This window comes from Quercus lobata, chromosome 11 (assembly GCF_001633185.2).
Source record: "Quercus lobata isolate SW786 chromosome 11, ValleyOak3.0 Primary Assembly, whole genome shotgun sequence".
Classification (NCBI taxonomy): Eukaryota; Viridiplantae; Streptophyta; class Magnoliopsida; order Fagales; family Fagaceae; genus Quercus; species Quercus lobata.
The window spans coordinates 22421500-22446282 of record NC_044914.1 but is presented as its reverse complement, the minus strand read 5'-3'; the positions used below and the strand labels follow the sequence as shown (position 1 = coordinate 22446282).

The 24783-nt window shown below is 34.0% G+C and overlaps 1 protein-coding gene across 1 annotated transcript; it reads right to left on the bottom strand.

Annotated features, from left to right (window-relative positions):
- Positions 1–9546: 9546 nt before the first annotated feature.
- On the bottom strand, positions 9547–11432 carry LOC115969072 (7-deoxyloganetin glucosyltransferase-like). The gene is made up of 2 exons (XM_031088636.1): positions 10881–11432; positions 9547–10484 (listed from the first exon to the last, which is right to left on the bottom strand). The coding sequence occupies exons 1-2, from the start codon at positions 11401–11403 to the stop codon at positions 9550–9552; spliced, it is 1458 nt and encodes a 485-aa protein (XP_030944496.1). The 5' UTR covers positions 11404–11432; the 3' UTR covers positions 9547–9549.
- Between the last annotated feature and the right edge of the window lie 13351 nt (positions 11433–24783).

The following is a 24783-nucleotide window of genomic DNA, read 5'->3' as shown; positions in this document are numbered from 1 at the left end:
TTTACTTATATTTGGGTAGATCTAGGTTGTGTTTAATATTTCAAGAAATTGTGTTTTAAGATCAAGTGTTAAAACCATGCCAATCTGTCCAAAATTCAAGCTGAAAAGTGCAAGTTCATTAAGTCTTGCAGCTAGCCATCTATTGAGCTTGAAGAGTTGTTCCAGCCCCATGGCTTGATAGCATCTTGACAGATAGTCATCTGTCGAGATTTATGAAAAACAGAATTTCAGTTCTGTTTTGACTATAATTCGTGATTATGTGTTTGAGTTTTTTTTTTTTTTCACAACCCTAGACATATAAAAAGATTATTTTAAGGGCCGCCAAAGGTAACACAAGTTGCACAAGCGTTGAACAAAGTTTGTTCAAGCAAATTATGACGGGAAATAGAATTTGCCTTAGTTCATCGTTCTTGTGTAGAAGTTGCTGTGTTTGTGCACCGTAGGATTTTGTGACCAAGCATCTTCTTGATCTTTATCATGGATGAACTGAAGAACTTTGCAGCCAATAACCTTCTCTAGTTGGTGATTGAAGTCATGTACTGAGATCCACGCAATTGGTTAGTCATGTACTGGGAGCTGTGCATCAAAGGAGAGATTGTCACTACAGAATAAGTCCAATTGGGGATCACTACAAAAAAGATTGCTATTAGCGACGGCCAAAGTTCGTCGCAACAACACAAAAAGCCGTCGTAGATTAGTAGTGTCGACGGCAAAAGGCCGTCGACGTCCGTCGGTAAAAGCCTCGTCGATAATACTATATTACTGACAAGGCCATCGCTAACACACATTTTCGACAGTAAAAAGCCATTGTAAGCAATTTATTTTTTTCGTCGAAAATACTTCTTCATAAGAGGAAGTTGGACGACCAAATATATTTTGTGATGAACTAAGGCCGTCATTAATGTATTTTTTCGACGGCTAAAAGTCATCATAAATACTTGTTTTGCCGTTGAAAATACAACTTCGTACGAGGAAGTTGGACGACCAAATATATTTTGCGACAAACTAAGGCCATCGTTAATGTATTTTTTCGATGACAAAAAGTCGTCATAAATACTTGATTTGCCGTCAAAAATACAATTTCAAATGATGAAGTCAAACGACCAAATACATTTTTTTGACGAACTATAGCCATCGTCAATATATTTTTTTTCAACGACCAAAAGCCATTGTAAATACTTAGCTTTTTGTCAAAAATGCAAAATCTTAGTGACCATTTATGTCTTTTCAACTAACTTTGACTGATATTAAAAATTAGTTACCACGTCACTAATACATTATTTGCAACAAAATAGCTTTGTTGAAAAAAAAAAGGGCCACTTCTAGTAGTTTAATTGCAACAAAACAATTTTGTCGAAAAAGAAATACATGAATTATATGAAAGTAAATAAAATAATATATAAATTACAAACATACATCTCATAAAAAATTTTCCATTCAAATAACAAGTACAAATCCATAATTGTTCAAAACTAATAAGTGAATAATGCAACAAAAATGAAAATATTAAAAGGTCTACAAAATAGCATGATGCTCAATAATACATGAAAGCTATATTATGTCCTTAACTAAACTTGAAAGCATAAGTATTGGAAGATCAGTCATCATCCGAGCTAATTTCCTCTAGCTGAGAGTCACCTTCCTCCTCAAAGTCATCTTGTGTAATTATTCACACTACGAGCTCCTCCCTAACATTGGTCTACAATATTTAAGATTAAACTGAATAAATATACAAAAATTATAACTACACAAATTTTTATGTTTATAGTAAATAATAAAGAATTAACTAAAATATATTCATTTAAAAAAATTAACACAATCACCACGATAAAATGACAAAACATCAAAAATAAATCCTTACTACCGACACAAACATTGCATCTATCATAAATTCTTACTACTGTTAAGAACCTTGTAGTTCTCCTGTGAATGAGAACTTCCAAGAATACATCCACCACCAATAACCACATTAATAGTACATCCCCATCACTCTTAACAATATATCCATCATCACAACAAGTCACATAAAATTATATATGAACTAAGAATAGCAATTAATTGAAAATTGTAATGAGCAAATTTATCATTGATTTCAACAACCTCAATAAAATAGGGAAAAAAATTTTATGTTGGTTATACTGGAAAAAATTATGTGTAATAGGTGTTGCATATAATTAAAAGTAATCAACAAATTGGTTGGGGCCACCAATACACACAAACATTACACTATGGTCTAGTACCAAACTGTCAAGAACTTTACCTACAATACGAGATTGTATATCATGAAAGAGATATATCTAAACCAAACCCAAAATTTAGATAAAATAAATCAACCAACAAATCCATTTAGTAATCCACTACATTAACAAAATATATAAATCAAGATATAAGGATTTAAGAAAACTAACCTCGGCTATAGAGGTGAGAGCTTTTTCTTCTGTATTTCTTAGTGAGTGAAATAGAGTGTAGTATTACCAAGTAAAAAGGGAGGCGTGGGATTGAAAAAATAAAAAGGTAGGCGCTTGTTTTTTAGTGATAGGGAGAGGTAGGGTTTTGTCTTCCTTTTTTTTTTTTTAGTTAAAATGATATTGCCGTGTGTTTTTTTAACAAGGTGGGGCTGGGTTTATTTTACTGCAATGTGACTTCTCTTTTTGTTTTATTTATTAAAATTATGTTTTTTTTTTTTTTAATGACAACCACGTCACTTTCTTTTTTTGTTCACTTTGAAATATTATTTTTTTAATTATTATTATTAATAAAAGATAGAAACACTATGAAATCTTACTTCTTGCAATTATTTTTTAGCAAGTGTTCTTTTAAAAAATGTCAGGGAAATATAATCTCAATATTATTTAGGTGGATTTATTTTACAGAAATATAACCTTAATATTTAAAAAATAAATAAAAATAAACTTTGTGTATTTTATTTGGCAAAACCACTCCATTTGAAGGAAAAACCATTTTCCACTTGACATCTCATTAACCGAATTTTGTTAAATTAATATTAAGAATGTTGTGTACAAACCTGCTCGCAAATTTCCAAAATCATCTTATTTCATAATTAAAATACATTGATTTCAAATTTTAATTAAAGATTATTTTAAAATATTTAGTATGACATTTTTTTAAAAGTTTTTCAAAGGTTGACCATGTTTGACCAAATATTGACCAAGTTTTGCAAACTTTGACTACTCATTTCTCACAATCTAACCGTCTAATTGTTGTCATACTTTGCCAACACCAATATCTCACCACATTTTTCCAATCCAATGGTCGGATTTTGGATTTGAGTCTAGAGCATTATGGACGTGTTGTTGTACTTAGACACTAAGAAATTTTGATTGGTCACATTCTCCTAATCCAATTGTTTGATTGAGCTCAAAATCTATCAAAACCAATATTTATCCCACTCTTTCAAACTAATGATCAAATTTTTAATCTAACTCTGGCACAAGATGGATGCGTGTCGTTGTATCTACCTATCATGAAACTTCAATCAATAAAAATATACAATTCTTTTCCAAGTGAGTTATAAACTATATAAATATCACTAAGAATCAAGAAAATAATCTACAAAATACAACCAAAAACCTGCAAAATGACCCCAATGGATTTGCATATGACCTTTGACTTTGCATTTTTAAACTTGAAACTGATAAAGGCATAAAAACCCAAAAAACCTTAAAACACTGACCAATACCCAAAACCTACTTAAAACCTCATGATCTACCTAATTTGATCAAATCCAGTGGTCTTGGAACCAACTTTGAAGTTTGACCAAAGATTGACCAAGTTTAATAGACTTTGACGAAGTTTCGCAAGATTTGACTTTTCTATTCTCACAATTTGATCGTCTGATTGTCATTGTAATTTACAAATACAAATATTTCACCATATTCTACCAATCCAACGGTCAAATTTTGGATCTCCATCTAGTTGCATGATGGACATGTGTTGTTGTACCCGCCCATTGGGAAACTTTGATTGACCCTGTTGACACAATCCGACCATCCAAAATGGCTAAAATACACCATCAAAGCTAGGAAATAACCAAAATACCCATAAACTTCTAAAGTGACAAAAGTTCCCCTAAAAGCTTCAAAATAATAAAAATACCTTTTACTTGGAGGGTCTTGAAAGTTTTTTTTTTTTTTTTTTTTTTTTTTTTTTTTTTTTTTGCAATTTTTAAAATTAAGAAAAAATTCTACATTTTTAAGACAAAATTGAGGAAAATTTACCATTCAAATAAAATAATAAATTTTTATGGCCATATATATGTTGGAAATCACCTTTATTGTGAAAATTTACCTTACCGACACTAATACCTTCTTTTCTTAAGAAAATTTTAACTATTAACGACGACCAAAATGTCCGTCACAAATAACAATGCAATATATAGTGATGGAAAACAATCATCAAACACATAAAAATAAGGGCATGAATTCCCCCCCTTTAAAAAAAATTACCATTGTCGACAGCTTAGGTCCATCGCAAATATTATTTATTGGGAGGGATCCAATTCTATCACTAATACGTTCTTTCTTTTAAAGCAAATTAACTATTTACGACGGTCAGTATGTTCGTCACAAATACGAACTCAGTTAGAAAAATAAAAAAATTAATTGTGATGGATAAATTTCATCACAAATATTGTGAAAAGTAAGGGGGAATTTTCCCTCCAAAATATTTCACCATTTTCGATGGCTTCATGGTTGCCACTAATACACTCTTTTATATTTACGATGGAAGAATGTTTGTCGCAAATAATAACACCATAAAAAATATATATTTTGTATTTTCGACACACAAAAGCCATCATAGGTGTTACTAGTTCCGAAAGTTTTTATTCGGTCGTCGTAAATAATACTTTATTAGCGATGAACATTTTTATGCCGTCATAAAAAGTAAGGCGGGAAAACTTCCCTCCAAAACAAATCATATTTTTGACAAAAATAATAGGCATCCTCGACGAACTCATTTTGCTGTCACAAATATTTTAATATTTGACGAGTAATTGTCGATGAAAAAGACTTGCCGTCGAGAAAGCTAGTTTTTCCGACAGCTTTTTGTAGTCATCGAAAAAGTTTCATCGCAAATAACAATCTTTTTTTGTAGTGGATTGGGGTAAGGGTTCAATTGTAGGTTGGTATAAAATACTGAGATTCCTTTACTTACAACCGCCTGTTGTGATAATAGTGGATTCTCGAGAGTTGTGACCTTAAAATCACTCGGTGGGGTTTTTGCCATATTGGTTTTCTCCATTCGTAAACAAATTACCGTTTCAATTTATTTTCTGCTGCATACTTAGTTTAATTGGTGATTTGCTTGTGCTACCACGCGTTTGCATATTAATTTGATTAATTAATAAACTGGGCTAATTAATCAATTAATTCATTACAAGGGGTCAATACGTTTTTGACCTATCAAACTCAATTCTCTTGTACCTATAAACGGCCATTTGGCTCTCCTTTAAATCTCTTTAATTTCTACATAACCAACCAAAACTATAAATGGGCATTCGTTTTTATATCGTTCTTATAAAAAATCCAGTTCTTTCATATCCAATATTAGTATTTGTAAATTTTTTTCATCTAGTTACGTATTCACTAAATTGTGCCAATTTAAGGAGTTCTTAGATAAATGGAGACAGGGTTTTGAAGGTTTAGGGTATTGTGACCATATTAAGGAGTCGGCACTTGGCAGTGTGCTTAGGGTCACAGCATTGTGGGACAGTGGTTCTTGTGGCTTCGGGTTGCTACGTTGCAGGTCCATAACTTAAGAATCATTAACCAGCCACAACAACGTCACCCTAGTCATTGTGATGTCTCAATTATGGTTGTAAAGAGATATGAAAATACCCAAAACGTGTTCTTTTTTTTTTGGGTAAACCCAAAACACGTTCTTTTAAAACATTGCACGGTGATTTTTTAGAACAATTTTTTAAGTTGTGTTTTAAAAAGAACCCAACCAAACAAGAGCTTGGCCTATTTGGTTTGTTCTCAACACTCAAAATATTACATATATTTCATTAAGTTATTTACAAGAGCGTTCCCTCCACAAAAAAAAAAAGAAAAAAAAAAAGGATGTGATAATAGGTATAGGTCGTTTTAGAAAACCGTTCTCCACAATGAAAAATTGAAAACAATTTTTTGTGATAGATATAATAGAATTTTTATTTATGATATCCGCTCTATAATGATTGCTCTTTATCATTAATTAAATCAAAACACCAATTGATTTTTGGTGTAGTTCCAGATTTCTTATTCGATGATAAGATATTCATTTATGCTAACTAGAGCTAACTAAAAAGAAGTTTTCTAAAAGCATGTTCAAAATTATCATCAAACAATTGCTAGTATTAATTTATGGGATCACCACTTTTTGTTTTTAAGTTGGGTGACTAGGATGTACATTAAACCCATTGAAATGTGAACACGTGATAATTGCTTAACATATGTCCAAATCTCAAGGGGTGCAGTGTACAAGAGCACTAGATCCAAGTCAGTTCAATCGGGATAACTGAAACAGGCACAAAATTTGTCTTAGTGTGCATTTGGGTCTGGCTGATGCGTTTGCGTTTGCAGGTTTTTTTTTTTTTTTTTTTTTTTTTTTTTTTTCTTTTTCTGTTGCACACGTTTTAGAGGGCACAGATTTCACTGTTCATGCACTGTTCATGAATAGTGCATGAACAGTAGCTGAAATTATTGACTTTTCAGCTAATTTTCAGCACACCAATGGGTCTCATGCATTGTTTACGGGACCCACAAACTTTACTTTTTAGCAAATTTTCATTAAAAATGGGTCTCACGGTACTATTTATACATTTAAAAATTATTTTGCTATAGTATTTTTCAGTTTTCAATTTTCAATTTCAGCGGTATTCAAACGATTTATACATTTAAAAATCCTTAGTGTGTCTTTCACTTTTTTTTGGTTTTTAAATCAAGTAATTATGGCTACCAAAGCAAATGTTAACTATTACTAATTAAGACCGTAGCTAAAATCCAGTTTTGCTGACGGATTGCTTATCTAATTAGGGTTATATTGTTAGACTTATTAAGCATATTTTAACTGAAATGGCATTTTGTCTACTCCATTGGTTGTACTCTCTCTGGCTCCATCTCTGACTCTATCATCAATGGTCTACCTCGAGGGCTGCCAATAACTTAAACTCTCTTATTTAAGCTTATGGTTGTCAATAACTTTGCATCAGATTCCGTGTAGATACAGCTGAGGTTTCCATTTTCATATAGCTTTACTTTGTCGTAACTCGCTTCTAATTCCCAATAACGTCTAGGTCATCAAATGTTGCATACTTTTGTCCCTACCATAATCTGTAAATAAATTTAAAAATATGAAAGGAAGTTGAGTTTGTTTTTACCATATTTAAAAATTGTTCAGAGGATTTTCACGGCTTTATTTAATGAAAAATGGTAGATGATTATCAGTTAGAAATTTGAGAGCAAACAGCTAAGTGGCTAACTGCTGATTGAAGTTGCATCATTTCAATGTATACATCTCTGATTCCTTTCTCTCTCTCTCTCTCTTTTTTCTTTCTTTCTTTGTTTCAAACCAGAAGAAACTACAAGGAACAATCAACTTCACCCTCATAACAGAAACAAATAGGGGGGACAGCTATCCAAATCAAAAAAGCCAAAAACTTTAGAATTAAGAGACCACCTCGCTAGCGTGTGGATAGACAAATTTGCCAATCTAGGAACCCACAAAACATAGAAATTAGAAGAGACAGACAAAATATTCAGTCATTTGTAATTGCAATACATAAGAAATGGTATTCTACCCGTTCTGAATACATCTCTGATTACCATTTAGGCAGTACATAAGAAATTGTTGATCACCGCCCTGCCGCCTAGCTAGTGCATATTCAAGTCATGGTATTACCTTGAAAAGTTTTTATTTTATATTAATAATTCGAAAATTTAAGAATAAAAATTCGAACGTCTATATTAAAAACACTAATTAAGAAAATAACAATTGGATTACAAATTTATTGGCATCTTGATAGAACTTTACATACGGTTATATCAATGAAATTTTGTAACTAATTTCGAAAGATATTCAATAGTTTAATGTATTATACCAGAGATGAGAAAGTGAAAAATGATACCCTAAACACATTTCATATAACTAGGTACTCTAATTTTTTCGTTATAGGTGCACCATTCATCGTAATACTATTTATAGATTTTTTAAAAAGGATTTAACCTAGGTCTAATCTCAATCATGCATATGAATGGAGACAAAAACTGTCAATATTAATGTTACATCACATTAATATAGTAATATTATTCCATATTCATTAAAGTACTTTATCTTCAATGTGACCCGATGTATGGTTGAATAAAGAAACGTGGTTATATGCCATTTGCTTTAAATTTGTAGTTATTCGAACGCTACAATCTCACATTGGCTGTCAACCAATTTGGCAATTCACAAGATCTATTATTCACGGGTTGATATTTTGAAAAAGTAGAAGATTTCATATTTTTACTGTTTATATATATAGATTTGTTTAAATAGTTTTAATCTGCAATCAATCTCACCAATGCATATAAATTAAATTAGAAGAAGATTATCAATATCACATAACCTTATCCTGATTCATCTTTTTATTCACTATAATATTTCTCATAGTTTGACAGCATGATTTCATCTTTTCGTGGGTCCGAGCATAAACAAACAATTTTCATAATCTAGTAATGAAAATTATACAATGATTCAAGGTTCAGTTATTTCATGAATACCCTACCTAGTTGTAGCAAAATATAAATAAATTTAATAATATGCACAGTAATTGTTTCACGATACACACATCTAGTTAATAATCTATCAAGGTGTACTACTAAATTCCATAACAATTTTCTTTGATTCTAACACCAAGATTGCTCTAAATTCTCTTACATAAATGAAGTACATTTACATAAATGCTAGGAAAATGAAAAGACTCTAAAAGCAATTGATATAGTGAGTCGTTACAAGAAACATAAGATGTCACAAGGGGTTTTTTTTGAATTCACAAAAAATGCACTAGAATACTCCGGGAAAAAAAAAGGCATAAACATGCCTGGATTTTTTTAGCTAGTATCAAAAATTTGAATGCATAGGGGAATATAACCATTATTTATAATAATATTAAGAAAAATTTTCAAGGTCATATAAAAAGTAAGATTTTTTTTTTTTTTTTTCCTTTTAATAATTCAATGATTACAATGAAGGAGGGATAGATTTGAAACTTTGCTGTTTCTATTAGAAATTATAAGAAATTCTAATAAGTTGACTTACAAGACTCTTGATGATTTTCCCTTGATGATAAAAGAAAATAATTGAAAAATTAAAAAATGAGTAAATTTGCCACATAAGCAACAATATATAATAATATTGAACAAAATGCTTTATTTAACCAAATCACACAATTGGATTTTATTGCAGCAAAATAGATTTTTCTATAAATATTTAGAATGATCATAGGTAATAGATGAGAACAAGAGCCAGTTCATTAAAAACTTAGGAATGAAATGTTTGTTTGGTTCAAACATTTCTAGTTAGGAGAACTTCCGCAATCAATTTGTCCAAGTTCTGATAAGAAGTTCCACCAGGTCTGGTAGCTACCTCTGCCTTTGTCTTCCACTCTAGTACTTTTTTCTTCATTTCACTACCTTTTTTGCCATCCATTAGCTCTCTAAGAAGGTTCTCCACTTCATCTCTTTGAACATTATTATCTATCTCCATCCCGATGCCCCATACAGTACAACAGTATATACAGTTGATTTGTTGCTCTGCAAAGAAGGGCCAAGAGAGCATTGGCACTCCACTACACACACTTTCAAGTGTTGAATTCCACCCATTATGCGTCAAAAAACCCCCAATTGATGGGTGCCTTAGGATTTGTTCTTGAGGACACCAACTTGCTAACCTGCCTCTATTTTTAGTTCTAGTAACAAATTCAGGTGGAACAATAGCTATATCACCTACCACAAGATCAGGCCTTATAACCCATAAGAAGGGTTTTTCACTGTTTGTTAAACCCCAAGCAAATTCTATGAGCTGTTGAGGTGTTATAACAGTTATACTTCCAAAATTTACATAAACTACAGAGTTGGGTTCTTTTGAATTTAGCCATTCCACACACCCTAGTTCTTCTTTCCATAGATTGGAATTTATTGATTTCAAATTGTCATCCTCAATCTGATCAGCAAGCAATAAAAGTGGTCCAATGGTGTATATACAGGGAAGCATGGAGGATAAAGCATCCAACGCGTCCTGTTCAAAGGAGTCGAATGTGTTCAAAATGATTGCTGAAGCTCTAGAAGTCCTCTCGGTCTCATGGAGGACGAACTTGAGTACGATGTCGTTCTCATCTGTAGTTCTTATGAAATTCGGAAGATCCTTAAGACGAATGGTCTTCATTCCTGGTATCCAATCTATTTTTGTTTCCAAGTATCCATTTGTTAGATAGCTTGCATCTGTGAATAACACAAAAATAGGATTCACATTTGTGAATGACCTACTTGAATGATAAAATATTAAAAAACTAGTACGTAAGTTTCCAAAATAATAATAATAATAATTTGGTAAAATTTTTGTCTACTCAATTCAAGCCAAAAAAAAAAAAAAAAACCCGAGTATGTAGCTACGTCTACAAGACTCGTTTTCTCTGTGCAGAAGAAATCTCAATATAGTATATTATATTTTCATTCAGCATATGAACTCCATCTCTAACAAGGTATGTAATTGACATAGGGTAAAAGCTATTGTAGGTCTCCCATTCACATCTCCTATGTATATGTTTATACCTTATACTTTTCATTTGTCTGTACGTTTTTGATTTAAAATAAACATATATAATGATTGCATAATACCTTTGAGTGGTATTAAACCTCGTTCAACTAGATGGCGAAAATGCATATAGCTCAAGAAGCCGCACGAACTAGGTGTCCAGAATTGGACGTCTGGAATTCCAAACTTGTCAGCAGCATCAAGAGTGAAAGACATACAACCATCAGAGATAATACAAGTCACAGGTGGCACGTTCGAAGACGAAGTGTCGTTGAGTTTGGAAAGGAGGTTACAAAATGGGACTAGGCAATTCTTTGAGGTGGAGTCGCAAAGCAAGGCAGCGTCTTGGCTGACATCTGCGTCTGATGGTGGGAGGCCATCAGGAATGGTTTCGAAGTGAAAGTTTGGCAATCCATCAAGGGCGTTGGGGCCTTTGGACCTAAGCAAGCGTTTGCGGTTGTACTCTGTGTGTACAAAAGTGACGTGAAAGCCTTTATGGTGGAGGAGTTTTGCAAGCTTGAGCATTGGAGTAATGTGACCTTGTAGTGGGACTGGGACACAAACAACATGAGGTCTAGTAGCTGTAGCTCCCGTTATGGAACCCATCTTTCTCTCTCTCCGAAATACACACACAAAAACAGAAAATATATAGGACAGTTCAGAGTTATCAGAGGTCATTCCAGCACTTTCATTTTATAGACTTACTGCCAAACATAACAGAGCTTTTACTGAGTATTTTTGTCTTCTTCATGGGAAACTACTGTTTGACACTGAACTTCTGACGGCAAGAATAGCCATTATACTATTTTTTGATATTATTAATATTTTACCACGGTTTAAGAAATATCTAATAATCTTTCACTTTTTTAAATCTCAAGTTTTTAACATAGAACCTTATGAAAGTTTGCTTAGAACTCGAGTTTCTTGTGATAAAAATATTGTGCTAGTGTTTAAACAATGAAAAAAAAAAAAAAAATTAGAGAAGTCAACAATTGTGGCCTCCCATCCCACTTGAGCCTGACAAAAGAAAGAAAAATGAGAAACCCACGCATGGAAGAATAAGAAACAAAATTGAAAATGAGAAAACTATTTGCTTGTGTTTAAACAATGAAAGAAAGAAAGAAGAAGAAAGAAAGAAAAGTCAACAATTGTGGCCTCCCATCTCACATGAGCCTGACAAAAGAAAGAAAAAAGAGAAACCCACACCTGGAAGAATAAGAAATAAAGTTGAAAGCCAATGAGGGAAAAAAATTAGATAAGTCAACAATTGTGGCTGTGTGAGTGCTGTGTTCCTTAGAGCATCATCATTGAAGAATGCTACTCTATCTTATTTTACCATCTTAAAAAGTTACTTTATCAATTTTATCATACCATTTTACAATACACCCTACATCCAAAAACTCTATTATTTTATTTTTTCATTAAAATATTATTTTTTAATCTTTCTTTATTATTTCTTTCACATCATCACTTTTTTTCAGCTAAGGGGTGGAATAAAATATATATATATATATATATATATTTTTAGCATAGTGCTACAGTACAATTCTAAGTTTAGAATTATACTGTAGCACTATTGCAAAATTTTTTGCAATAGTGAGGTATACCATTTTTTGATGCAAATGTTTTTTAGCTATGAAATGCCAAAAATGTCTTAGATATGGTATTAGCATTCTTCAATGCTAATGCTCTTACATGGTACTTGAGTGTATAAACTCGAGTTCCACATAATTGGGTTCCGAGTAGCAATTTTTATGAAACTCAATTTTCTTAAACTCGAGTTCTATGTTAAACTCGAGTTTCTAATACTTGAGTTTTAAAAAAGTGGTATATTTCTAGATATTTCTCAAACAATGATAAAACACTAATAATTTCAAGTAACAGTGATATTTGGTTATTTTTGCCGAACTTTCACACTTACCTCTACCCAGCTAGGTGGCTGGACCATCTCATTAAAACAAAAAAGTTTCAAAATTTCAATTCCACTTATGAATTATGACCTGTACTCAGCAACCTCATTAAAAACACCATGCCCCATGTCCTAATTAATATTGCTACTACCCTGATCTTTCTCTGTCTCTGACTCTCTTAAAAATGGCATGTTTTGAGTTCAATGGCGATCACGTGGCTTTTTATTTGTCGCGTTTTTATACCTGAAAAAGAAACGACGATAATGGTAGCTGGAGTATTTATTTAGTCATTAGTGCTGGTCAGGGCCCCAATCAGGCGTGGTCAAGGCTTAGACTCAAGCCAGTTTATATATATGTGGCTGTAAATGATTGAGTTAAATATATAGTGTACAAAATGTTTAAATTTTAATGGTTTATTTTTTGTATTTTAAAATTATACATAAAATATGAATTTATTAGGTTCAAGATGATCGAGATGAACACATTTTACTTGTATTTGAGTAAATTTAAGTAAGTTCAAGATGATCATTACAAGTGGTTTCATTGAAGACATGAAGATTACTCAAGAACTGCTAAAGAAAAGGTGAATCAGCAGGTCCCAATACATTCTCGATACTTGTCGATTTATTGAGAGTTATTAAAGCTCAATACTTTTCTCGATACCTCTTGATCTATCGAGCTTACGGGATTTCTGATATAGACTGCAACATTTTAATTATATTGGCTATTTGTTTATGGATTTGTACAATTCTTATAGGACTAGGAAAGCCCAAAGTTTGTATAAACCTAGTTGGAATAGGAGAGCTAATAAAAAAGGCCCATAAAGAGGTGGAGAAAGAAAACCTTAACCCTAGAAAGCTTGATAAGGTTTTCTTTTTGAAATCCTAGCCTCCTACAGAAAAAATAGATATTAATCTGTTTTTTGTACGCTTTTGGGTTCTGTAGCCAAGCAAAGTCTCTAGTTTCAACATTATCTTATTGGTGTTTCTATGTAAAGCTCTTACAAATCAGCTACAACTATCAATGGGTTGCTTTGGAGTTAATCACGTACTGGGATCCGTGCGAAGAAGCTAGTCACAGATTGGAGATTTGTGCAAAGTAAAGAAGTCCACTAGAAGATCAAGTTTAATTGGGTATTGAAGCAAATGTTCAATTGTAGGTTAGTATTTTGGAATAGGCTAGGGTAGTGGTAAGATTCCTCATACTTGTAACTGTTTGATTATTGATTTGTGAATTCTTGGGAGTGGTGACCTTAAATTCACCCAGTAGAGGTTTTGCCTTACGAGAGGTTTTACTCATTTGTCAAGAAATCACTGTGTTAATTTATTTTCAGCTGTATTTAGTTTATTTGGTGATTGTTGGTGCCTCCATGATTTGCATGTAATTTTATCTAATTAATTAACTTGGGTAATTGAATTAATTAACTAGGGTCAATTTATTTTAACCCAATAGGAACCATGCTATGAGCCTAGTGGTGTTGATTTGCTTGCTATTTCTGCCCCAAACATCGCATTTCTAGTCTTCCATAAGATGGATGCATGGATGAGTTTTTCACCCTTTTCCTCCTTTCTCAAGGTTTTTTTTTATATGCTATTTGGAAGTTTTTTCGTGTTGTATTCTGTAAAAACAAATAAGTGCAGGACAATAATTGAATTTTTCAGCCCTTACCAAAATAGTATTGGTTGTACATCATATATATAATACGTGTTTGAGTTACAAATTACAAGAGGATAAAGTTACAGGTAGAAGGAGTTCAAAATACAAAAGAAGTCTATCTTTGACAACTGTTCTTATCACTAGCTTTATTTGCACAACTCTTTTGAATTTTGGAATTCAAAGACTCCTCTTTATCACAACTAGCTTGGATTCATATTTTGGATTTGTTGCTAATCTTATCCTTAACACACCCCTTCAAGCTCAATTGTATAGGGACAACATTGAGCTTGGAATGGAGCAATGCAAACATGGAGGAAGATAGGGGCTTGGTGAAGATGTCTGCCAAAATTGATCTTTACTAGAGAGGAATCAAATGGTAACAAATTTAGCAGTAACCATATCTTGAACAAAATGAGAATCAATTTTTATATGCTTCATGCGAGCATGGAAAAAAGGATTGGAGGAAAGATAAGTGGCCCCAATGTTATCACACCACAAAACAGGACAGGTAGAAACAAAGGCACCAAGTTTAGGAATGGCAACGGGTCGGGTTCGGGCCGGGTTTTTACATACCCGGACCCGACTCGCGGGTCAAGACCCGCGGCCTGGACCCGATCTATATATTAAACGGGTTTTTTTCCCGGAGCCCAGACTTGCTCCCGCCGGGCCCCGTTAAGCCTAACCAGAAAGGAAGCTTTTATGAAACAAGCCCCAAACTCAACATCAAACCCACGGCCAAACAACCAATCTCAAAATTCCCTTCTTTCCAAATCTCCACAGCCACACCCAAATAAATAAATAAAAATCCCATTTTTCAATCCTCAAACCTAGAAATAACCAAACCAACGGAGGAGATTTCAGATCAAACAAAAAAAATATATATAAAGAAGAAGATAAAAATAGAAATGGAGTGAGAAGAGAGTCTTGGCCCTGAGTTGGAGATTAGAGAGAGAGAGCTTGAGGTCTTCGGCCTTGGGTTTTAGTCTTTTAGATCTAGAGATAGAGGGAAGAGTGCTTAGGTAACAAGCAGATCACGACCCAAAACCAATTCATAAGGAAAGTGCTTGAGAGTGAGTGAGTGACTGTGTGAGCGGTGAGATTGAGTATGAGTGACTCAGAGTGAGGCCGAGGGTTGCGTGGCTGAGTGCGTGGTTGCATGAGTGACAAAGAGATTGAGGGTTAGGGTGAAGGCGTGAGTGACAGAGAGATAAGAGGACAGAGAGATTGAGGCCGTGAGAGCGTGAGTGATTGAGGCCGGAGATTGAGACCGTGAGGGCGTGAGCGACAGAGAGATCAGAGGGTTAGGGAGAGGCAGATGGTATACTGGGTTAGGGAGAGGCGGATGGTGTACTAGGTTAGGGTTTACAACTAAACATATATATAAATATATATAAGGGGGGTTTTTAGTAATTTCAATGGAACTAGGTCATATCCGGGTCGGGTCTCGAATTTTTTTATAAAATCCGGACCCGACCCGGACCCGCTTCGGTTTTTTTTTTTTTAAAACCCATACCCGACCCTATTCTTTATCGGGCCGGGTAAAATTTGGCCCATTAGGGTCGGGCTGGACCGGGTATCCACGGATCGGATCTAAATTGCCATCCCTAACCAAGTTCAGACAAAAGAGAGCATAACCACATGACTTTAGCAGTAGCATTGGCAAGGGCCTTGTACTCAGCCTCTGTACTAGATCGAGTCATACTGGCTTGCTTTTTACAACCCCAAGAAATTAGGTTAGCACCAAAAAAAAAAATGCAAAAAACCACCTATAGAGCAACGATCATCATGACAGCCAACCCAATCCGCATCCAAGAAAGCTTGAAGAGAATGAGTGTGAGAGTGATATATTTGAAGTCCAAAGCAAAAGGTCTGTTTTAGATAGCAGAGAAAGCGCTTGATAGATTGCCAATGTTTAGTTTTGGGGTTGTGCATAAATTGAGCAAACCTGTTGACTATAAAGGATTTATCCGGACGTGTAAGAGCTAAGTATTGCAAGGCTCCAACAGTGCTTCTGTACAAGGTGACATCTTGAATGGGATCACCCACAAAGGCAGAAAGATTTGTGGATGTGGCCGTGGGAGAGCTAACGGGTTTAGCTTCTAACATATTAGTTTAGCGGAGAAGATCAACAATATAATGCTTCTAAATGGTCATGGAGAAAGGCATTTTGATCATCAATTTGCTGCATAATCCAACCAAGAGACACGGTAATGGAGAGAACAATATGTACTGAAGTGGGTTTAAAAACAGGACTAAAAATCTCACCAAAATCAACTCCAGGTTGTTGATGAAAACCTTTTGCAACAAGGCAAACTTTGTATCTCTCAATTGAACCTTCGGCATGACGCTTGATTCGAAAAACCCATTTACAGCCAATAACATTGCGAGTAACGTAAGAAAGAACAAGAGTCCATGTCTGATTTTTAAGCAAAGCATCGAATTCTAGATTCATAGCTTCACGCCACTTGGGATCTTTAACAGCGAAACTATAGCAAGTGGCTTTAGAGGAGCAAACACCATAACAAAGAAGAGCATGAGGGATTGGATAATGGATAGTACCATCAGTGAATGTTTTTGGTTTGATGATGTTGTTCTTGGATTGAATGGCCATGGGGTGAGCTGGTTGAGTAAGTGTGTTTGGATGTGGGGGGCGGGGGGGGGGGGGGGGTAAGAAGTTTGTATCTGTGAAGAAGAAGGGAGAATAGATGTAGAGGGGTGAACGAGTGCGGGCTGGGGTGTGAGCTGTAGGGAGAGTTGAGAGTCAAGTGATGTATCAAGTGGAGGAGCTAGCCTAGTAGAGGAGAGGTCCATTGTGAGTGGCCCAAGAGAGAGAGCTAGTGACTATACCGCTTGATTTTTTGTTCTTGGAGTGGAGAAGGAGATTGAAGAGTGTTGCTCAACAATGGTGGCAAAAGGAAAAATTGACTCCTCGAAGAGAACATCCCGAGAAATATAAAGACAACCAATGGAAACATGTAAACATTTGTATCCTCCATGATGTAAACTGCAGCCAAGAAAAACACATTTGATAGAACGAGGTTGAAGTTTATAGGCATTATAGGGTTGCAAATTTGGCGAACACACTACCAAAAACTCTTAATAAATTATAATTAGTAGAGTTTTGAAAAAGTTTTTCAAAAGGGGAATGATTTTGTAAAATTTTGGTAGGGAGCCGATTAATTAGATAACATGCAGTTTGAAAGGCATCATCCCAATAATGAAGAGGGACAATAGCATGATAAAGCAAGGCAAGACCAGTTTCAACTAAATGACGATGCTTTCGTTCAATGGCCCCGTTTTGTTAATGGTTATGAGGACAAGAAATAAGATGCATAATCTCACAATTTTCAAAAAATTTGGAGAGAGAGCAATACTCACCAACCCAATCAGACTGAACAACTTTAATTTTAAGGTTAAAATATCGTTCAACATATTTCTAAAATTTAATGAAAATAGGAAGAACATCACTAAAAGCACTCTCAAAAAAGCTTAAGGAGTGCTGTGGGGAGTTGGAACCATCAAAGGAAGAATTTGACATTTTTCGTCGAGGTCAAGGTTTTGGAAGAAGGATCAGAAAGATACAAAAAGAATGAAGATTGAAGAGGAATCATTCCCTATTTAAATTCTCAACTATAGTTAGGTGAAGAGACATGACATTTATGAGGAGTAATGTCCGTCTGCCAAAACATAAGAAATGAAGAGGCGCAAAAACGGCTAGGAGCACCCTTTTGAGCCATGCGTCCCTTTCAAATGTCACAGGGCATGATTACTGAAGTATTAGTGCCTGAACCAATGTGACTGTCAAAGCCCTTTGCCATTAAATGCCATTGATAGTCAGGGGACTAATGTACATAACACCATTAAGGCATAGGAGAATGCATAAGTGGTTAAATCTGGACTTTACACGTGGAGCAGCTGTGAGGGAAGGGAGAGTAGGTAATGGCTAAGAGATTTTGTCTTGGTTAGTGTTAAAGGCGTGACTGCCTTGGGAAGGAAGTGAGATTTACACCTGACATAATACTTAAGCATTTATCAAAAAGGGACATAGTGACTTTTCAGAGTTGAAGGCTATAAGGACATCCCTTATTGGTTGAATGCACAATGAGTCACCCTGGAAACACGTGTATCAATTACAGTATTCCTGATGTCCCTCTTGATGACCAAGACTTGTCTCCCAAACAGTAACAAAGCTACCTACCTACTAGTCCCAGTGCCACGTTGCCGTAATTCTTATCCCTTAGTCCGTAGATAATATCACATCTGTGAAAAGATCCAAAAGAGAGAATATAATGACTTGACACCTGTCCTTTGTACTCAGCCATATTCCTTAGAGTATAAAAGGAAAATGCAGCTGTGCTTCTAGGGCAAGCACCCAGATAGATATTTTGAGATGAAAGTAGAGAGTTAGTAGGAAAGAAATGCAAATTCATTGTAAACAAATCTCTTTTTGATACATAATAGAAGCTAAGTCAAGCAAGAATGTTATGTTCTTGCTCAAATCATGGTTTTTTATCCCTTCTCTAGGGATTTCCACGTACATTTTGTGTTGTTTTGATAATCAGCTTCTTCTTGTTGTTTAAATTTGCGTCTTTTTCATGTCCTACCATCACTTTATTTATTTCTTGTTCAAGTGTCATGTCAAAGCTTGCAACTTTTCGAGCTTTCTCATGAAGATCTATTGTTAGATAACTTATTTCACTCCCATAAATAAGCCCAAATCTAACTTGCATGTACAATTGGAAAAATAAGAAAACCAAAATTGAAAAAGATACATCACTTTTATTTATAAATTGACATTGTACATCTCTTGATAATAATTAGAAAATTACTTGGCTTTGGTCCTACATACAATCTAAGAAAAGTACATGGTTTTGTTTCTTAGTTATAATCTACAAATTGAAAATTACAAAGTAAAACATGTACATACCCTTGATTTAAGTTTGGTACCTAGGCAGCCAACTTACATGGTGAAACCAATCTTCTAGACTTTGGTGGCCAATTACATATCTGTGAGAAACTATGCCTCCAGCCTAAACCTTCAATGGTTTTGGCATAACCCATGTGAATGGGGTGGACTTGTGTTGGTACCTCTCAAGAGATAGTGGAGGTTCTATTGTTGTTTTCATTCCTCCTAAGTCAAGAGTTTTACAATGGAGTCTCCACATATTTTAATAAAGAAAATAAGAAACTAAAATAATTTAAAAAGAAAAAAGTACATCATTGTTATTGATTAATTGAAATTGAATGTACACCTCTTTGCAAATAACCAAAAATTATATAGTTTTGGTCCTAGATACAAGCTACAAAAAAAGTACAACATTTTGATTCCTAGTTACAATCTAGAAAGAGAAAATTACGAGGATAAGTCTATTCTACAATGATCTAATTTTGAAGGTGAAGTTACAAGATTGGGAAGTTGTTACACACTCAACTTACCTTGTGAAAGCAGTCTTCTAGATTGTGGTGACTAATAATCATATCATCCAAAACATATAAGTTGCATTGGAAAGGTTGTGATGTATATTTTCTAAAAATATCTGATTTATTGTCCAAATCCTCCTATTTAGCATGTTGAAGGCCTTGGAAAATAGTGATAAAATCATTTTTTTTTTTTTTGTAAAATTTCCAATTTGATATATATATATATATATTTATATTCCTTTTGTTTTTTTCTTTTTACGAATTCATTTTGTCCAAGTAATTTTTTTATTTTTTTATTTTTTTTTTCGCTATCCAAGTATATAAAATCAAATCTCATCATGAGACGTTTCCAAAGACTCCTCAATTGAGCCAACTGGGGTTGTTTGATTATAATTTAATAAAGACTAAATTATAATCAAACGTTGCAAAAATGGCCAAGCCTTTTGATAAAAACATTTGATAATTTTTCAATATTTTAGCTGTTGAAACTCCAATTTAGGTCTGCAAATTTTCATTTTAAAGGGAAATTCATGATATTTAAGATGAACACAAATTCATCGCAATAAGATGGTTATAATTTTGGTTAAACCTTGACTAAACTCTATTTAGGGTTTGTCAAAATTTAGTCAAAAATGGTAATTTGGGGGTTTTAAGCTCTTAGACTAGTACTATTGAAATGATTTATCCAACATCCAATTGGGAAAAATGAAATTATTTCATGTAATTATTTTTTTTTTATATTAAAAATGTAATTTTTAGCATGCTAAGGCTTAAATTGGTATTTTGGTACACAAATCAAGTTCAGACAAAATACAGTATAAACATCAGGCTTGAATGGCAAGGGCATTCATCCTGTACCTGCTCAATGCATATCTTTTTTTGTAATGCTTGTCTTATGTATCATTCTTGATTCATGCATGATACAATGAATATATGCCCCTAAAAACTGGACAAATAATTTATCTACATTGCATTGCACAACATTTTATGAGTTAATCAAAATTAGGTACTAAACACAACCTAACATCATGGGATGCCTAACAACCTTCTCCAGTTTCTAATCAATTATTCAATCTATTTTATGGTTCCAATGTCAAAACTTATGTGGCCAATCACATCTTAAAAAAATTCTCCAATCATTGATGGTGACTCCGTAAACTCTACACACCACATCCACACACAGGTCATGACTGTCCACTCACATCATTTTTCTAGTTTCATAGATTTTTCCTCTTTTTTTTTCCCTAAGGCCCCTCTCAATTTGATTGTTTTCTTCAAGGCCCAAGCGAATATTATGTTGGATTTGAGCTTCTGAATAGATTTGCAGAATTTCCAATGAGAAAACCTGAAAAGAAGGTAATAAAACAAACGTAACCTCTGAAGATAGATTTAAAGAAGTGCCTAACGGCTAGTTTTTCAAATATAATATCATTTCTCATTAAAGAAATGGTGTCGGTTTGATCAGGTCAAGTGGCTGTGTTTTTGGTCAAAGATGGTGTGTTTTCAACACTATCTAACCTTATCTTTGACTTGTAAAATATCAGAGTTCAGTTGTAGAAAAGTCCAGCTGTTGGTGATGTTAATTAAGGTCGGTCTGGAGGTTAGAGTTTGTAGCTGATGACGTGTCACTCACTTGTGTAACCGTCCCAATTTTTACGGATCTACGGTTAGGCAGTTAGAGTAATCTATCTTTGAGATTGTGTATATATATTCACGTAAAGATGTATCAGTATGAAAAATATAGTTGCTATTCATTTCATTCATTCTCTCACAGCTCTCTCTCTCTCTCTCTCTCTCTCTCTCTCTCTCTCTCTCTCAATCTTTTATTTTGTTCTTCTGCCATTGTTGGAAAACTCTGTTTTCTCAAGTAAACTTTCATCGCTAATGTTCTAATAAACTAATGCGATGTAGTTAGTAGTAACACTGATGTTGTTGGGAAACCATCATTGTAGGAGGCAAAATTTTAAGCCAATTATAAAATGCCACATCAAAATTTAATGGCAAATTCTGAATTAATGTCATTATATTAATTAAATCAAGTGATGACATGTGTCATCCAAATTGGCATCACATTGGCATATCAAAATTTGCCATGTGTCATTTGGCCCATAAGATAAAGATAAATTCCTATTCAAAATTTATAGGTAATTATCTTTATTAAAATAAAAAAATAAAAAAAATAAAGATAAATTTTCTATTCAAAATTGGTAGATAATTATCTTTATTAAATAAATTAAATAGAGATATTATTTATCTTTGTAGATTATTATCTTTATCAAAATATGATCTTTATCAAAGATAAATAGAGATAATTATCCCTAAGAAGAATTTGGACCAATCAAAAGTCTGCTACATACTTTCAAGCATATCAATTCATAGTGAAGCTTATCCTCTGAAATCACTATAAATAGAGGACATCCCCTCTCATTTTCAACACGAAGTTTTCAAGACGGCAAAGCTCTGGAGAAATTCTGTCTCAAGAACACACGAAGAACATTCAAATAAGTTCTTTGAAGTTCTTTTGGAATTAAGCTGAAAAAGCCTCCATAAACTTCAACAAACCTCAAATCCTTGAAGCTCAACGGATCAAGCCTCTAAAGCCCCAAAGAACTTCAACCTAAAAGCCTTCATATTCAAAGACTCTAATAAGCTTGAAGCTAGAGATTTGTTGTGGAGACCGTTCAATCCATCTTTCAACTAAAGTCAAGAAGATTCCTTGTTCGAGTCAAGTTCAATGAAGATAGAATCATAGGGTATTCTTTTGTAAAAGAATTGAAATAGAGATTGTACTCATTATACATCAATACAAATTTATATTTGCAAACCATATTTCTTTTCAATTGTTTGATTTTCTACAATTGGAAAAATTTGTGTTTACAATCATATATTGCTTTTTTTTTTTTTTTTTTTTTTTTTTTTTTTTTTTTTGGAGTGGATTGATTTTGCTTTTTCAATCATAATAATTGATCTTCGGCATTTAGGATTTCTACACTCAGGTTAGGAAGGGACTTAGCATATAGATCATACCATAGTTTAACTACTAAAATATTATCTTTGTGTTTGTATCCTACTATTCATTCAATTATTTAACTCTTTGGGTCTGTTAGGATTTATGCATAATCAATATTATTTAACCCCAAAAAAATTGCTTTGGTTTAATGTAGTTTTTATGAGTGGAGAGAAAAAATCAAAATAGATTAAAGAACAAAGGAGAATTGAAAATTGTCAAATTCATACAAAACATGTGGACCAGGAGGCCTAAAAAAACTTTGCTCATACAACCTGTTGTTGTGAAAACCTAATAGTGATTGTTTGACGTGGACTTTTACTATATAATAGTTTTGTTGTCAATACTAAAAGCTATATCAACACAATGTTCTTTCATTTGCAACAATTGCCAGGTGTACTAAAATGTTGACATCTATCCACTTCATCACCCCGGGGTTTGTTAGATCCATGGATTACCCATTATATCAATGAGTCGGGTTTTGATGAGTTATTTCACGTCTCAGATTTGGCTATTGATCATGGATTGATCACTGCTTTGGTGGAGTGTTGGCATCCGAACACGCACACGTTCCACCTACCTCATGAAGAAATGAGTATCACCTTACAAGATATTGAGGTGATAATGGGGGTTCCTGTGGATGGTTCGCCAGTGTTTAGGTAGACAAATTTGGTATAGTCGGAATATGTTGAAATTTGTTGGGTGTTGATACTCCCCCCACGATACCCCATCCTCATGAAAACATGTCTATGCTTCATGGGGTGAGGATTAAAATGAACTAGCTTGCTGAATAGTTCAAATTTCCCCTAGTTGCGGATGCCAATGATGTATGAGTGCAGCAATATGCCCTCTATCATATACTTGTTTGGTTGGGTGGCATATTGTTTATGGACAAGTCAGCACAACGAATCTCAATCATGTGTCTACAGTTCTTGGATCCAATCAACAATGCTAAGTAATATAGTTGGCATAATGCAGCCTTAGGTTGGCTCTATAGGCACCTATGTAGGGCCTCAAATAATAAGGTGAAGCAAATTGGAGGTGCACTTATGTTGGTGCAGTTGTGGGCATATTCTAGGTTTCCACACATATGTCCAATTATGAGGCAACCACAACAGCAACTGCAAGTAGGTCCGTTCACCATTAGGTATATTTATTTTCATCCATAATATGGTTTAAGTACATGTTAGTGAATATGCATCCCATAATGTTGTGTTATCACATTGATTTTGTGTAAATAACTAATGTGACATTTCGTACATACCTAATGTTTGTTAGATGGAATGGGCTGAAGTGCCTAACAAAGCATGCCACGCATGTGCTAGTTGAATATCGTGCGTCTTTGTCTACGATGTTAGGTTCTAAAGAAATTAGGAACTAATGTATTAGAACTTCAATTTGTATTATGTTGGCAAACCATGATCAAAATATAGAGTCTAGGTTTAGGCGGCTTGCTCAAAGTATGTTTATTTGTGAAATTGGAATCGAGTGATTGCAGAATTTATTGGACTAAATCTGCAAGGCTCGATCGATCGAAAATTAGACTCGATCGATCGAACCACGTGCAGATTTATTTTTCTGCAGAGTTCCAGTTCAGCCCAAACTCTACTTAAACATATTAGGGTTCAAGTAAAACTCTCCTATATATAAGGGAAACCCTAGAACGTTTTTTAAAGTGATTTTTAGAGAGATTAGAGTGCCTCTTGTGCCTCTTTTTGTATTTAGAGTTTTGTACCCAAAGGCTCTCTAAAGGTTGCTCATATTGCGGTTTGTGTAAATCTCTTGTGAGATCTAAAGGAGCTTTCTTTTATACAAACTTAGGGTTTTCAAGGAGGAGATATTCTCTACACCTTGGTGATCAAAACAGTTGCTACCATTAAAGCTTAAAGAATACACAAGCGGGGGTGCTTGTAGCTGGTGCGAATCCAAGAAAGAAGGAGTCCGTGGATTCGGAGCTTGCACGTAGTCGTGTCAGTAAGTTCTACTAGTTGA

Bases quoted from the DNA above. Each gene is read 5' to 3' on its own strand.
- LOC115969072 (XM_031088636.1), bottom strand. From the start codon at position 11,403: ATGGGTTCCATAACGGGAGCTACAGCTACTAGACCTCATGTTGTTTGT. The intron at 10,485-10,880 runs GTATTATGCAAT...TGTTATTCACAG, and splicing joins AGGTTTAATACCACTCAAAG to ATGCAAGCTATCTAACAAAT.